The following is a 17,411-nucleotide window of genomic DNA, read 5'->3' on the forward strand; positions in this document are numbered from 1 at the left end:
TATGAACACTTCATATTCATTATCAAAGGAGTAGCTGGGATACACCTGAAATACTACCTTCTGTACCCAATCTACATTATAAGGATTCCAGTGGTGCCACTTTTGTGAAAATATATCACGTAAAACATGGATGTCTTCTCCTATGAACACTTCATATTCATTATCAAAGGAGTAGCTAGGATACACCTGAAATACTACCTTCTGTACCTAATCTACATTATAAGGATTCCAGTGGTGCCACTTTTGTGAAAATCTATCACGTAAAACATGGATGTCTTCTTTCTGAATCACCATCATGAAAATTTCAACACATGGAAGCACATTTTCCAAAGAAAGCAGCAAACAAAACTGGTCACAACTGATTCCTTAACATGTGTAGAGCTGACAATGGGTGTGAGACTTTAGGTGTAGCTACTACAATTTCAACAAATATAAATAATGATACAGTGGGCAAAGTTTTGAAACATAGGGAAAGCATTCAAGATGAATAGCTGAGAGCATTCATAGTGCATTTGTAACACTATTGTCCAAATCTAGAAAATAATTAATGAACAGGAGCAATGCGTAGGGTGTGCTAACAACATTATCTTGTGAAGAAATGACTTTCTTCCAGATGAATGACAAAAAAAAAAAAAAATCACCTGGTGCTAGTTTAGACTCTAAAGAGTTTTATTCAATTTATAAGTTGTTACACAAACCAAATAAAACTGTTATAAAGTAAATGGCTAATTTCCGTTCTTACTGAGGCATTCCACTAAATGGCACCATGCATCATAACATGAATGCAACCAAATGTGCATTTTGCAAATATACGGGATGACTCCACATGTTTATGACAATATATGGATAAAAAATTAATGCCTAACATCTGTGCCATACATGGTTAGATTTCTATATCTCAGTAGACATCTAAAATCACTGATTACCTTCCGAAGGATACGATTCATGCCACAGTTAAGTGAAGTACATGTCCTAATAAAGACTTAACTTCATCATTAACACAATGCACGTCTGTATCAGTACAATATTTTTTGATATCTTACATTACTTATTTATAACCTAGTACCACATTTCCCCTCTAGTTCATGACTTTATTACTAAATGATTTAGAATCCACATTAGTTTAAAATATAAGATTAAAATATACCAGATTCTTATACCATTCTTGAAAAGCAGCATCAATAATGATAGCATGTGAGGCCAACATACAAGATCAACCAGGCCAACACGTCTCCGCTAACTGCAATCTTACCAACATTATAATGAATATTTTAGGACCCCACTGGCCTTAACCCACTTGACCCACTGAGAAAGACCCACTGGGGTTAACCCACTCCTTGGACCCACAGGGGTTAACCCACTCCCTGGACCCACTGGGCTTAACCCTCTCCTTGGACCCACTGGGCTTAACCCTCTCCTTGGACCCACTGGGCTTAACCCAGTGGGCTTAACCTACTGGCTAGAGGCAGTGGGCTTAACCTACTGGCTAGAGGCAGTGGGCTTAACCTACTGGCTAGAGGCAGTGGGCTTAACCTACTGGCTAGAGGCAGTGGGCTTAACCTACTGGCTAGAGGCAGTGGGCTTAACCCACTGGCTAGAGGCAGTGGGCTTAACCTACTGGCTAGAGGCAGTGGACTTAACCTACTGGCTAGAGGCAGTGGGCTTAACCTACTGGCTAGAGGCAGTGGGCTTAACCTACTGGCTAGAGGCAGTGGGCTTAACCTACTGGCTAGAGGCAGTGGGCTTAACCTACTGGCTAGAGGCAGTGGGCTTAACCTACTGGCTAGAGGCAGTGGGCTTAACCTACTGGCTAGAGGCAGTGGGCTTAACCTACTGGCTAGAGGCAGTGGGCTTAACCTACTGGCTAGAGGCAGTGGGCTTAACCTACTGGCTAGAGGCAGTGGGCTTAACCCACTGGCTAGAGGCAGTGAGCTTAACCTACTGGCTAGAGGCAGTGAGCTTAAGCCCTTGCCTGGACCTAGTTGGCAAGAGGCATGATGGGGCCAGTGTGGTGGAGGTAGTATGTAATGTCAGGTTTACGTTCTGCCACAATATGGGAGACCACCCACTTGATATATGCAGCCAAGATCACTGCTACAGCAAGTGACAACTAAGACCAGATTGTTGTTGTAAGACAAGGTAATGTTGAACAATGTGGTGAGGCGCACACTGACCGTGGCTGGCTGGCTGGCCGAACCCTGCTACTGACTAACTCCTTCATGAAGGATTGTCTTACATTATAACTGACTTATAATATCTTCATATAATTGGCATTAATATATTATTACTATTATAACTGAACATTATTTAATGGAGAGATAAAACCATGATACAATAAGGGTCATAAAATATCATATTGTATTATTGTTTCCTTATTTGGCCTACATGATAACGTCAACATAAACATGTTATTATTATCTATATAATCTCTCATATAATATCATATATCAACTCATATATCATCAGTCTAACACAGAAAATACTTTCAATATCTTATATAAGAGACGAACGTCCTACCATACAAGGTTAACTATATTATATAATTCATTTCCATCTCTTCCATTTTCCTATTTCTTTCTTCATTCATTTTTCATCTCATAAACAAAATATCAGATATTAATGGTCAACTTTAATGATCCACATATCATATAATAATGAACCACTTTAATGATCCACATATCATATAATAATGAACCACTTTAATGATCCACATATCATATAATAATGAACCACTTTAATGATCCACATATCATATAATAATGGTCAACTTTAATGATCCACATATCATATAATAATGAACCACTTTAATGATCCACATATCATATAATAATGAACCACTTTAATGATCCACATATCATATAATAATGGTCCACTTTAATGACCCACATATCATATAATAATGAACCACTTTAATGATCCACATATCATATAATAATGAACCACTTTAATGATCCACATATCATATAATAATGAACCACTTTAATGATCCACATATCATATAATAATGAACCACTTTAATGATCCACATATCATATAATAATGAACCATTTTAATGATCCACATACCATATAATAATGAACCACTTTAATGATCCACATATCATATAATAATGAACCACTTTAATGATCCACATATCATATAATAATGAACCACTTTAATGATCCACATATCATATAATAATGAACCACTTTAATGATCCACATATCATATAATAATGAACCACTTTAATGATCCACATATCATATAATAATGAACCACTTTAATGACCCACATATCATATAATAATGAACCACTTTAATGATCCACATATCATATAATAATGAACCACTTTAATGATCCACATATCATATAATAATGGTCCACTTTAATGACCCACATATCATATAATAATGAACCACTTTAATGATCCACATATCATATAATAATGAACCACTTTAATGATCCACATATCATATAATAATGAACCACTTTAATGATCCACATATCATATAATAATGAACCACTTTAATGATCCACATATCATATAATAATGAACCACTTTAATGACCCACATATATAATAATGAACCATTTTAATGATCCACATATCATATAATAATGGTCAACTTTAATGATCCACATATCATATAATAATGAACCACTTTAATGATCCACATATCATATAATAATGAACCACTTTAATGACCCACATATCATATAATAATGAACCACTTTAATGACCCACATATCATATAATAATGAACCATTTTAATGATCCACATACCATATAATAATGAACCACTTTAATGACCCACATATCATATAATAATGAACCACTTTAATGATCCACATATCATATAATAATGAACCACTTTAATGATCCACATATCATATAATAATGGTCCACTTTATGATCCACATATCATATAATAACGGTCCACTTTATGATCCACATATCATATAATAATGGTCCACTTTAATGATCCACATATCATATAATAATGAACCACTTTAATGATCCACATATCATATAATAATGAACCACTTTAATGACCCACATATCATATAATAATGAACCACTTTAATGATCCACATATCATATAATAATGGTCCACTTTAATGATCCACATATCATATAATAATGGTCCACTTTATGATCCACATATCATATAATAATGGTTCACTTTAATGATCCACATATCATATGATAATGGTCCACTTTAATGATCCACATATCATATAATAGTCCACTTTATGATCCACATATATAATAATGGTCCACTTTATGATCCACATATCATATAATAATGGTCCACTTTATGATCCACATATCATATAATAATGGTCCACTTTATGATCCACATATATAATAATGGTCCACTTTATGATCCACATATATTTCAAGAACAATATAAATAAAATATGAGAGGAAAACAAGGCTGCCAACTTGATAACAACAACCATTTATCAATCCATCATTATAAACGGCTCATCCTTGATAACAACAACCATTTATCAATCCATCATTATCATCATCATTATAGCCGGCCCACCCAACTGTGTGTTGCTTATCTTGTTACTGTTTGTGTTGCTTATCTTCTCGTTTGTTTGTGTTGCTTATCTATTGTTATTACTGTGTGTGTTGCTTATCTTGTTACTGTGTGTTGCTTATCTATTGTTATTACTGTGTGTGTTGCTTATCTTGTTACTGTGTGTTGCTTATCTTCTTGTTACTGTTTGTGTTGCTTATCTATTGTTATTACTGTGTGTCTTGCTTATCTTGTTACCGTGTGTTGCTTATCTTGTTACTGTGTGAGTTTCTTATCTTCTTGTTAGTGTTGCTTATCTATTGTTATTACTGTGTGTGTCGCTTATCTTGTTCTTGTTTGTGTTGCTTGTCTATTGTTATTACTGTGTGTCTTGCTTATCTTGTTATTACTGTTTGTGTTGCTTATCTTATTACTATTTGTGTTGCTTATTTTGTTACTGTGTGTTGCTTATCTTGTTGTTACTGTGTGTGTTGCTTATCTTGATACTGTTTGTGTTGCTTATCTTGTTACTGTGTGTGTTGCTTATCTTGTTGTTACTGTGTGTGTTGCGTATCTTGTTACTGTGTGTATTGCTTATCTTATTGTTACTGTGTGTTCCTTATCTTGTTGTTACGGTGTTTTTGTTTATTTTGTTGTTAGTGTGTGTGTTGCTTATCTTGTTGTTACTGTGTTGCTTATCTTGTTACCGTGTATGTTGCTTATCTTGTTGTTACTGTGTATGTTGCTTATCTTGTTGTTACCGTGTTTTTGCTTATCTTGTTACTGTGTATGTTGCTTATCTTGTTGTTACCGCGTTTTTGCTTATCTTGTTACTGTATGTGTTGCTTATCTTGTTACCGTGTTTTGCTTATCTTGTTACCGTGTTTTTGCTTACCTTGTTGTTACTGTGTGTGTTGCTTATCTTGTTGTTACTATGTGTCTGTTGTTTATCTTGTCACTGTGTGTTGCTTATCTTGTTGTTACTATGTATTGCTGGTCTTGTTGTTACTGTGTGTGTTGCTTATCTTGTTACTGTGTGTGTTGCTTATCATATTGTTACTGTGTGTTGCTTATCTTGTTGTTACTGTGTGTTGCTTACCTTGATGTTACTGTGTTTTGCTTATCTTGTTACTGTGTGTTCCTTATCTTGTTACTGTGTGTTGCTTATCTTGTTACTATGTGTGTTGTTTGTCTTGTTGTTACTACGTGTTTTTGCTTATCTTGTTGTTACTGTGTATATTGCTTATCTTGTTATTACTGTGTGTTGCTTATCTTGTTGTTATTGTGTGTGTTGCTTATCTTGTTGTTATTGTGTGTGTTGCTTATCTTGTTGTTATTGTGTGTGTTGCTTATCTTGTTGTTACTGTGTTGCTTATCTTGTTACTGTGTGTGTTGCTTATCTTGTTGTTATTGTGTGTGTTGCTTATCTTGTTATTGTGTGTGTTGCTTATCTTGTTGTTATTGTGTGTTGCTTATCTTGTTGTTACTGTGTTGCTTATCTTGTTGTTACTGTGTTGCTTATCTTGTTACTGTGTGTGTTGCTTATCTTGTTGTTACTGTGTGTGTTGCTAATCTTGTTGTTATTGTGTGTGTTGCTTATCTTGTTGTTACTGTGTTGCTTATCTTGTTGTTATTGTGTTGCTTATCTTGTTGTTACTGTGTTGCTTATCTTGTTACTGTGTGTGTTGCTTATCTTGTTGTTACTGTGTGTGTTGCTTATCTTGTTGTTATTGTGTGTGTTGCTTATCTTGTTGTTACTGTGTTGCTTATCTTGTTACTGTGTGTGTTGCTTATCTTGTTGTTACTGTGTGTGTTGCTTATCTTGTTGTTACTGTGTTGCTTATCTTGTTACTGTGTGTGTTGCTTATCTTGTTGTTACTGTGTGTGTTGCTTATCTTGTTGTTATTGTGTGTTGCTTATCTTGTTGTTACTGTGTTGCTTATCTTGTTACTGTGTGTGTTGCTTATCTTGTTGTTGCTGTGTGTTGCTTATCTTGTTGTTACTGTGTTGCTTATCTTGTTACTGTGTGTGTTGCTTATCTTGTTGTTACTGTGTGTGTTGCTTATCTTGTTATTGTGTGTGTTGCTTATCTTGTTGCTACTGTGTTGCTTATCTTGTTATTACTGTGCGTGTTGCTTATCTTGTTGTTACTGTGTGTGTTGCTTATCTTGTTGTTATTGTGTGTTGCTTATCTTGTTGTTACTGTGTTGCTTATCTTGTTACTGTGTGTGTTGCTTATCTTGTTGTTACTATGTGTGTTGCTTATCTTGTTGTTACTGTGTGTTGCTTATCTTGTTGTTACTGTGTGTTGCTTATCTTGTTGTTATTGTGTGTGTTGCTTATCTTGTTGTTATTGTGTGTTGCTTATCTTGTTGTTACTGTGTGTTGCTTATCTTGTTGTTACTGTGTGTTGCTTATCTTGTTGTTACTATGTGTTTTGCTTATCTCCTTGTTACTGTGTGTATTGCTTATCTTCTTGTTACTGTGTGTTGCTTACCTTGTTGTTACTGTGTGTGTGTTGCCTATCTTGTTGTTACTGTGTGTTGCTTATTTTGTTGTTACTATGTGTGTTGCTTATCTTGTTGTTACTGTGTGTTACTTATCTTGTTACTGTGTGTTGCTTATCTTGTTGTTACTATGTGTTTTGCTTATCTTGTTACTGTGTGTATTGCTTATCTTGTTGTTACCATGTTTGTTGCTTATCTTGTTACTGTGTTGCTTATCTTGTTACTGTGTGTGTTGCTTCTCTTGTTGTTACTATGTGTGTTGCTTATCTTGTTGTTACTGCGTGTTGCTTATCTTGTTGTTACTGTGTGTTGCTTATCTTGTTGTTACTGTGTGTTGCTTATCTTGTTACTATGTTTTGCTTATCTTGTTACTGTGTGTTGCTTATCTTGTTACTATGTTTTGCTTATCTTGTTACTGTGTGTTTCTTCTCTTGTTGTTACTATGTGTTTTGCGTATCTTGTTACTGTGTGTATTGCTTATCTTGTTACTGTGTGTTGCTTACCTTGTTATCCAAACGGGCGTGCCTCTACCTGCTGTCTCTGCTGCTGCCTCTGTCGCTGCCTCTGCTGCTGCCTCTACCTGCTGTGTCTATTGCTGCCTCTGTCACTGCCTCTGCTGCTGCCTCTACCTGCTGTGTCTGCTGCTGCCTCTGTCACTGCCTCTGCTGCTGCCTCTACCTGCTGTGTCTGCTGCTGCCTCTGTCACTGCCTCTGCTGCTGCCTCTACCTGCTGTGTCTGTTGCTGGCGGGTATATGTCACTGGCTTGAGGAGGAGCAGCTGGTGATGCCCCACCTGGCCAGACGGGAGCTGGGGTCTGGAGGTGATGGTCGGGTCACAAGGCAGGACCACGTACGAGCCAGGCAGGAGCTGGAGCCTGACGAGAGAGAGAGAGAGAGAGAGAGAGAGAGAGAGAGAGAGAGAGAGAGAGAGAGAGAGAGAGAGAGAGAGAGAGAGAGAGAGAGAGAGAGAGAGAGAGAGAAGTGTCTCATGCTCTGACCTGTCGAGATACAGTGTGGCACAGCAAGTTACACATCAGCACAATACAGCACTCTTTGTTATACATGTGATACTGTACAACACTGATGTACACTGTGGCACAGTAACAGTTAGGCTTCGGATAAGGTGCGACATAGTGGAACAACACTGGTGAAGTCTGAGACACAGTCCAGGTCACTTCCAGTTACTGGTGGAGTCTGAGACACAGTCCAGGTCACTTCCAGTTACTGGTGGAGTCTGAGGCACAGTCCAGGTCACTTCCAGTTACTGGTGGAGTCTGAGGCACAGTCCAGGTCACCTCCAGTTACTGGTGGAGTCTGAGGCACAGTCCAGGTCACCTCCAGTTACTGGTGGAGTCTGAGGCACAGTCCAGATCACCTCCAGTTACTGATGAAGTCTGAGGCACAGTCCAGGTCACCTCCAGATACTGGTGGAGTCTGAGGCATAGTACAGGTCACCTCCAGTTACTGGTGGAGTCTGAGGCATAGTACAGGTCACCTCCAGTTACTGGTGGAGTCTGAGGCACAGTCCAGGTCACCTCCAGTTACTGGTGGAGTCTGAGGCACAGTCCAGGTCACCTCCAGTTACTGGTGGAGTCTGAGGCACAGTCCAGATCACCTCCAGTTACTGATGAAGTCTGAGGCACAGTCCAGGTCACCTCCAGATACTGGTGGAGTCTGAGGCATAGTACAGGTCACCTCCAGTTACTGGTGGAGTCTGAGGCACAGTCCAGGTCACCTCCAGATACTGGTAGAGTCTGAGGCACAGTACAGGTCACATCCAGTTACTGGGGGAGTTTGAGGCACAGTCCAGGTCACCTCCAGATCCTGGTGGAGTCTGCGGCACAGTCCAGGTCACCTCCAGATACTGGTAGTCTGAGGCACAGTCCAGGTCACCTCCAGTTACTGGTGAAGTCTGAGGCACAGTCCAGGTCACCTCCTGTTACTGGTGGAGTCTGAAGCACAATCCAGGTCACCTCCACTTACTGGTGGAGTCTGAGGCATAGTACAGGTCACCTCCAGTTACTGGTGGAGTCTGAGGCACAGTCTAGGTCACCCCCAGATCCTGGTGGAGTCTGAGGCACAGTCTAAGTCACCTCCAGTTACTGGTGGAGTCTGAAGCACAGTCCAGGTCACCTCCAGTTACTGGTGGAGTCTGAGGCATAGTACAGGTCACCTCCACTTACTGGTAGAGTCTGAGGCACAGTCCACGTCACCTCCAGATCCTGGTGGAGTCTGAGGCACAGTCCACGTCACCTCCAGATACTGGTGGAGTCTGAGGCATAGTACAGGTCACCTCCAGTTACTGGTGGAGTCTGAGGCATAGTACAGGTCACCCCCAGATCCTGGTGGAGTCTGAGGCACAGTCTAGGCCACCTCCAGTTACTGGTGGAGTCTGAGGCACAGTCTAGGTCACCGCCACTTACTGGTGGAGTCTGAGGCACAGTCCAGGTCACCTCCATCTACTGGTGGAGTCTAAAGCACAGTTCAGGTCACCTCCAGTTACTGGTGGAGTCTAAGGCACAGTCCAGGTCACCTCCAGTTACTGGTGGAGTCTGAGGCACAGTCCACGTCACCTCCAGATCCTTGTGGAGTCTGAGGCACAGTCCAGGTCAATTCCAGATACTGGTAGAGTCTGAGGCACAGTCCAGGTCACCTCCTGTTACTGGTAGAGTCTGAGGCACAGTCCAGGTCACCTCCTGTTACTGGTGGAGTCTGAGGCATAGTACAGGTCACCTCCAGTCACTGGTGGAGTCTGAAGCACAGTCCAGGTCACCTCCAGTTACTGGTGGAGTCTGAGGCACGGTACAGGTTACCTCCAGTTACTGGTGGAGTCTGAGGCACAGTCCAGGTCACCTCCAGTTATTGGTGGAGTCTGAGGCACAGTCCAGGTCACCTCCAGTTACTGGTGGAGCCTGAGGCACAGTACAGGTCACCTCCAGTTACTGGTGGAGTCTGAGGCACAGTACAGGTCACCTCCAGTTACTGGTGGAGTCTGAGGCACAGTCCAGGTCACCTCCAGTTACTGGTGGAGCCTGAGGCACAGTACAGGTCACCTCCAGTTACTGGTGGAGTCTGAGGCACAGTACAGGTCACCCCATGAGACAGGTACTGTACCACACATGAGGCAGATACTGTAGTGGATGGTAACTTACAAACAGATGGTAATGGTAGCAGTCGTCACCACGCCGGTCATGAACCACCAACATACGCTCACCTCACAACACCTCATCTCTGTGGAAGATGTTACAATAATGAGTAAACTTTCTCTCATACTTCCTCACCACCACTACTACATCACGTCACCCACCACTGCTGCACCACACTTTACCAATGTTGCATCACACGTCACCACTGCTGCACCACACTTTACCAATGTTGCATCACACGTCACCACTGCTGCACCACACTTTACCAATGTTGCATCACACGTCACCACTGCTGCACCACACTTCATCACTGGTGCACCACACGTCACCACTGCTGCACCACACGTCACCACTTCTGCACCATACGTCATCACTTGTGCATAACACGGTATCACACGTCACCACTGCTACACCCCTTGTTACCATTGGTGCACCACACGTCACCAGTGCTACACCACACGTTACCACAGCTAAACCACACCTCACTGCTGCTACACCACATGTTATCATTGGTGCACCACACGTCACCACTGCTACACCACACGTTACCACTGTTACACCACACGTCACCACTGGTGCACCACACCACCACTACTTCACCACAAGTTAACACTGGTGCACCACACGTCACTGCTACACCACACGTTACCACTTCTGCACCACACTTTACCACTGCTGCACCACATTTTATCACTGCTGCACCACACATCATCACTGCTGCACTACACGTCATCACTGCTGCACCACACATCACCACTGCTGCACCACACGTCACCAGTGTTGCACTACACGTCACCACTGCTGCACCACACGTCACCACTGCTACAACACACATTACAAATCCTGCACCACACGTCACCACTGTTGCACCACATATTACCACTGATGCACCACACATTACCACTGCTGCACCACACATTACCACTGCTGCACCACACATTACAAATCCTGCACCACACGTCACCACTGTTGCACCCCATATTACCACTGATGCACCACACGTCACCACTGCTGCACCACACTTTACCAATGCTGCATCACACGTCACCACTGCTGCACCACACTTCATCACTGGTGCACCACACGTCACCACTGCTGCACCACACTTTACCAATGTTGCATCACACGTCACCACTGCTGCACCACACTTCATCACTGGTGCACCACACGTCACCACTGCTGCACCACACTTTACCAATGCTGCATCACACGTCACCACTGCTGCACCACACTTCATCACTGGTGCACCACACGTCACCACTGCTGCACCACACTTTACCAATGCTGCATCACACGTCACCACTGCTGCACCACACTTCATCACTGGTGCACCACACGTCACCACTGCTGCACCACACGTCACCACTTCTGCACCATACGTCATCACTTGTGCATAACACGGTATCACACGTCACCACTGCTACACCCCTTGTTACCATTGGTGCACCACACGTCACCAGTGCTACACCACACGTTACCACAGCTAAACCACACCTCACTGCTGCTACACCACATGTTATCATTGGTGCACCACACGTCACCACTGCTACACCACACGTTACCACTGTTACACCACACGTCACCACTGGTGCACCACACCACCACTACTTCACCACAAGTTAACACTGGTGCACCACACGTCACTGCTACACCACACGTTACCACTTCTGCACCACACTTTACCACTGCTGCACCACATTTTATCACTGCTGCACCACACATCATCACTGCTGCACTACACGTCATCACTGCTGCACCACACATCACCACTGCTGCACCACACGTCACCAGTGTTGCACTACACGTCACCACTGCTGCACCACACATCACCACTGCTACAACACACATTACAAATCCTGCACCACACGTCACCACTGTTGCACCACATATTACCACTGATGCACCACACATTACCACTGCTGCACCACACATTACCACTGCTGCACCACACATTACAAATCCTGCACCACACGTCACCACTGTTGCACCCCATATTACCACTGATGCACCACACGTCACCGCTGCTGCACCACACGTCACAACTGCTGCACCACACGTCACCACTGCTGCACCACACGTCACCACTGCTGCACCACACATTACCACTCCTGCACCACACGCCACTACTGGTGCACCACACGTCACCACTGCTGCACTACACGTCATCACTGCTGCACCACACGTCACCACTGCTGCACCACACGTCACCACTGCTGCACCACACGTCACCACTGCTGCACCACACATTACCACTCCTGTACCACACGCCACTACTGGTGCACCACACGTCACCACTGCTGCACTACACGTCATCACTGCTCCACCACACATTACCACTCCTGCACCACACGTCACTACTGGTGCACCACACGTCACCACTGCTGCACTACACGTCATCACTGCTGCACCACACGTCACCACTGCTGCACCACACATCACCACTGCTGCACCACACGTCACTACTGGTGCACCACACGTCACCACTGCTGCACCACACGTCACCACTGCTGCACCACACGTCACCACTGCTACAACACACACTACAAATCCTGCACCACACGTCACCACTGCTGCACCACACATTACCACTGCTGCACCACACGTCACTACTGGTGCACCACACGTCACCACTGCTGCACTACACGTCATCACTGCTGCACCACACATCACCACTCCTGCACCACACGTCATCACTGCTGCACCACACATCACCACTCCTGCACCACACGTCACTACTGGTGCACCACACGTCACCACTGCTGCAACACACACTACAAATCCTGCACCACACGTCACCACTGCTGCACCACACGTCACCACTGCTGCACCACACATTACCACTGCTGCACCACACGTCACCACTGCTGCACCACACATTACCACTGCTGCACCACACATTACCACTGCTGCACCACACATTACCACTGCTGCACCACACGTCACCACTGCTGCACTACACGTCACCACTGCTGCACCACACATTACCACTCCTGCACCGTACGTCACCACTCCTGCACCACACGTCACCACTGCTGCACCACACATTACCACTCCTGCACCACACGTCACCACTGCTGCACCACACATTACCACTGCTGCACCACACGTCACCACTGCTGCACCACACGTCACCACTGCTGCACCACACGTCACCACTGCTGCACCACACGTCACCACTGCTGCACCACACGTCACCACTGCTGCACCACACATTACCACTCCTGCACCACACGTCACCACTGCTGCACCACACGTCACCACTGCTGCACCACACATTACCACTGCTGCACCACACGTCACCACTGCTGCACCACACATTACCACTGCTGCACCACACGTCACCACTGCTGCACCACACATTACCACTGCTGCACCACACGTCACCACTGCTGCACCACACATTACCACTGCTGCACCACACGTCACCACTGCTGAACCACTGCAGCAAACCAACCCAGCAGAAGCAGGTCGGTTCTCACCGGGATCCATAAACACACTGACGCTACCGCTGCGTGAATCACCGGAAGACATACAGTGACGGACAAGGCTCCAGTAGCATAGGCAGAGCTCTAGCAGCATAGGTAGGGTTCTAGCAGCTCAGGCCGGGTTCCAACAGGACAGGCAGGGCTCCAGCAGCATTGGTAGGGCTCCAGCAGCCCAGGTAGGGCTCCAGCAGCACAGGCAGGGCTCAGGCACACAGGCAGGGTTCCATCAGCACAGGCAGGGTTCCAGCCGCACAGGCAGGGTTCCAATAGCAAAGGCAGGTTTCTAGCAGCAAAGGCAGGGCTCCAGCGGTATAGGCAGGGCTGCAGCAGCACAGGCAGGGCTCCAGCAGCATAGGCAGGGCACCAGCAGCACAGGCAGGGCTCCAGCAGCACAGGCAGGGCTCCAGCGGTATAGGCAGGGCTGCAGCAGCACAGGCAGGGCGCCAGCAGCATAGGCAGGGCACCAGCAGCACAAGCAGGGCTCCAGCAACATAAGCAGGGCACCAGCAGCACAGGCAGGGCTCCAGCAGCACAGGCAGGGTTCCAACAGCACAGGCAGGGTTTCAGCAGCACAGGCGGGGCCCCAGCAGCACAGGCAGGGCTTCGGCAGCATAGGCAGGGCTCCAGCAGCACAGGCAGTGTTCCAGCAAAATAGACAATGCTCCAGCAGCACAGGCAGCGTTCAAGCCACACAAGCAGGGCTCCAGCAGCATCGGCAGGGCTCCAGCAGCACAGGCAGGGCTCCAGCAACATAGGCAATGCTCCAGCAGCACATGCAGGGTTCCAGCAGCACATGCAGGGTTCCAGCAGCACAGGCAGGGCTCCAGCAGCACAGGCAGAGCTCCAGCAGCACAGACAGGGCTCCAGCAGCACAGGCAGGGTTCCAGCAGCACAGGCAGGGCTCCAGCAGCATAGGTAGGACTCCAGCAGCACAGGCAGGGCTCCAGCAGCATAGACAGGACTCCAGCAACACATTCAGGGTTCCAGCAAAATAGGCAATGCTCCATCAGCACGGGCATGGTTCCAGCAGCACATGCAGGGTTCCAGCAGCACAGGCAGGGCTCCAGCAGCACAGGTAGGGCACCAGCAGCACAGGCAGGGCTCCAGCAGCACAGGCAGGATTCCAGCAGCACAGGCAGGGCACTAGCAGCACAGGCAGGGTTCCAGCAGTATAGGCAGGGCTCCAGCAGCATAGGCAGGGCACCAGCAGCACAAGCAGGGCTCCAGCAACATAGGCAGGGCACCAGCAGCACAGGCAGGGCTCCAGCAGCACAGGCAGGGTTCCAACAGCACAGGCAGGGTTTCAGCAGCACAGGCGGGGCCCCAGCAGCACAGGCAGGGCTTCGGCAGCATAGGCAGGGCTCCAGCAGCACAGGCAGTGTTCCAGCAAAATAGACAATGCTCCAGCAGCACAGGCAGCGTTCAAGCCACACAAGCAGGGCTCCAGCAGCATCGGCAGGGCTCCAGCAGCACAGGCAGGGCTCCAGCAACATAGGCAATGCTCCAGCAGCACATGCAGGGTTCCAGCAGCACAGGCAGGGCACTAGCAGCACAGGCAGGGTTCCAGCAGCACAGGCAGGGCTCCAGCAGCACAAGTAGGGCACCTGCAGCACAGGCAGGGTTCCAGCAGCACAGGCAGGGCTTCATCAGCACAGGCAGGGCCCCAGCAGCACAGACAGGGCTTCGGCAGCATAGGCAGGGCTCCAGCAGCATAGGCAGGGCTCTAGCAGCACAGGCAGTGTTCCAGCAACATAGACAATGCTCCAGCAGCACAGGCAGGGTTCAAGCCACACAAGCAGGGCTCCAGCAGCATCGGCAGGGCTCCAGCAGCACAGGCAGGGCTCCAGCAACATAGGCAATGCTCCAGCAGCACATGCAGGGTTCCAGCAGCACATGCAGGGTTCCAGCAGCACAGGCAGGGTTCCAGCAGCACAGGCAGAGCTCCAGCAGCACAGACAGGGCTCCAGCAGCACAGGCAGGGTTCCAGCAGCACAGGCAGGGCCTCCAGCAGCATAGGTAGGACTCCAGCAGCACAGGCAGGGCTCCAGCAGCATAGACAGGGCTCCAGCAACACATTCAGGGTTCCAGCAAAATAGGCAAAGCTCCATCAGCACGGGCATGGTTCCAGCAGCACATGCAGGGTTCCAGCAGCACAGGCAGGGCTCCAGCAGCACAGGTAGGGCACCAGCAGCACAGGCAGGGCTCCAGCAGCACAGGCAGGGTTCCAGCAGCACAGGCAGGGCACTAGCAGCACAGGCAGGGTTCCAGCAGCACAGGCAGGGCTCCAGCAGCACAAGTAGGGCACCTGCAGCACAGGCAGGGTTCCAGCAGCACAGGCAGGGCTTCATCAGCACAATGAGGGCTCCAGCAGCACAGGCAGGGTTCCAACGGCACAGACAGGGCTCCAGCAGCACAGGCAGGGCACTTGCTGCACAGGCAATGCTCCGGCAGCACAGTCAGGGCTCTAGCAGCACAGTCAGGGTTCCAGCAGCACAGATAGGGCACCAGCAGTACAGGCAGGGCTCCAGCGACACAGACAGGTCTCCAGCAGTACAGGCAGGGCACCAGCAGCACAGGCAGGGTTCCAGCAGCACAGGCAGGGTTCCAGCAGCACAGGTAGGGCACCAGCAGCACAGGCAGGGCTCCAGCAGCATAAGTAGGGCACCAGCAGCACAGGCAGGGTTCCAGCAGCACAGGGCTCCAGCAGTACAGACAGGGCACCAGCTGCACATGCAATGCTCCGGCAGCACAATCAGAGCTCCAGCAGCACAGACAGGGCTCCAGCAGTACAGACAGGGCACTAGCTGGACATGCAATGATCCGGCAGCACAGTCAGGGCTCCAGCAGCACAGGCAGGGCTCCAGCAGCACAGACAGAGCTCCAGCAGTACAGACAGGGCACTAGCAGCACAGGCAATGCTCCGGCAGCACACTCAGGGCTCCAGCAGCACAGACAGAGCTCCAGCAGTACAGACAGGGCACTAGCTGCACAGGCAATGCTCCGGCAGCACAGTCAGGGCTCCAGCAGTTCAGACAGGGCACCAGCAGCACAGACAGGGCTCCAGCAGTTCAGACAGGGCACCAGCAGCACAGGCAGGGTTCCAGCAGCACAGGCAGGGCTTCATCAGCACAATGAGGGCTCCAGCAGCATAGGCAGGGTTCCAACGGCACAGACAGGGCTCCAGCAGCACAGGCAGGGCACTGGCTGCACAGGCAATGCTCCGGCAGCATAGTCAGGGCTCCAGCAGCACAGTCAGGGTTCCAGCAGCACAGATAGGGCACCAGAAGCACAGGCAGGGCTCCAGCAGCACAGACAGGTCTCCAGCAGTACAGGCAGGGCACCAGCAGCACAGGCAGGGTTCCAGCAGCACAGGCAGGGTTCCAGCAGCACAGGTAGGGCACCAGCAGCACAGGCAGGGCTCCAGCGACACAGACAGGGCTCCAGCGACACAGACAGGGCTCCAGCAGTACAGGTAGGGCACTAGCAGCACAGGCAGGGTTCCAGCAGCACAGGCAGGGCTTCATCAGCACAATGAGGGCTCCAGCAGCACAGGCAGGGTTCCAACAGCACAGGCAGGGCTCCAGCAGCACAGGCAGGGTTCCAACAGCACAGGCAGGGCTCCAGCAGCACAGGCAGGGTTCCAACAGCACAGGCAGGGCTCCAGCAGCACAGGCAGGGTTCCAACAGCACAGGCAGGGTTTCAGTAGTACAAGCAGGGTGGAGGGAGAGGATGTATCTGGGTGGAGGGAGGAGGTGTACTTGGGTG

At 47.8% G+C, this 17,411-nt stretch overlaps 1 protein-coding gene across 6 annotated transcripts in view; it reads right to left on the reverse strand.

Moving 5' to 3' along the window:
• The window catches only part of LOC139751994 (ceramide-1-phosphate transfer protein-like), a 78,010-nt gene extending 64,234 nt beyond the window's left edge, over window positions 1-13,776 (reverse strand). For 2 of the 6 annotated variants that reach the window (XM_071667754.1, XM_071667756.1), the window contains exon 1: window positions 2,175-2,229. Coding sequence is in view for 3 of the 6 variants with exons in the window: in XM_071667751.1 (XP_071523852.1) it covers window positions 1,148-1,207 (60 nt within the window). In the remaining 3 variants the exon portion in view is untranslated. Of the gene's footprint in view, window positions 1-1,147; window positions 1,223-1,252; window positions 1,274-2,174; window positions 2,230-7,517; window positions 7,890-10,166; window positions 10,246-13,639 lie in introns of those variants that run through there. The other 4 variants (XM_071667751.1, XM_071667752.1, XM_071667755.1 and 1 more) reach the window with 3 other exon arrangements.
• Between the last annotated feature and the right edge of the window lie 3,635 nt (window positions 13,777-17,411).

Source organism: Panulirus ornatus, chromosome 12 (assembly GCF_036320965.1).
Source record: "Panulirus ornatus isolate Po-2019 chromosome 12, ASM3632096v1, whole genome shotgun sequence".
In the NCBI taxonomy this organism is placed as follows: Eukaryota; Metazoa; Arthropoda; class Malacostraca; order Decapoda; family Palinuridae; genus Panulirus; species Panulirus ornatus.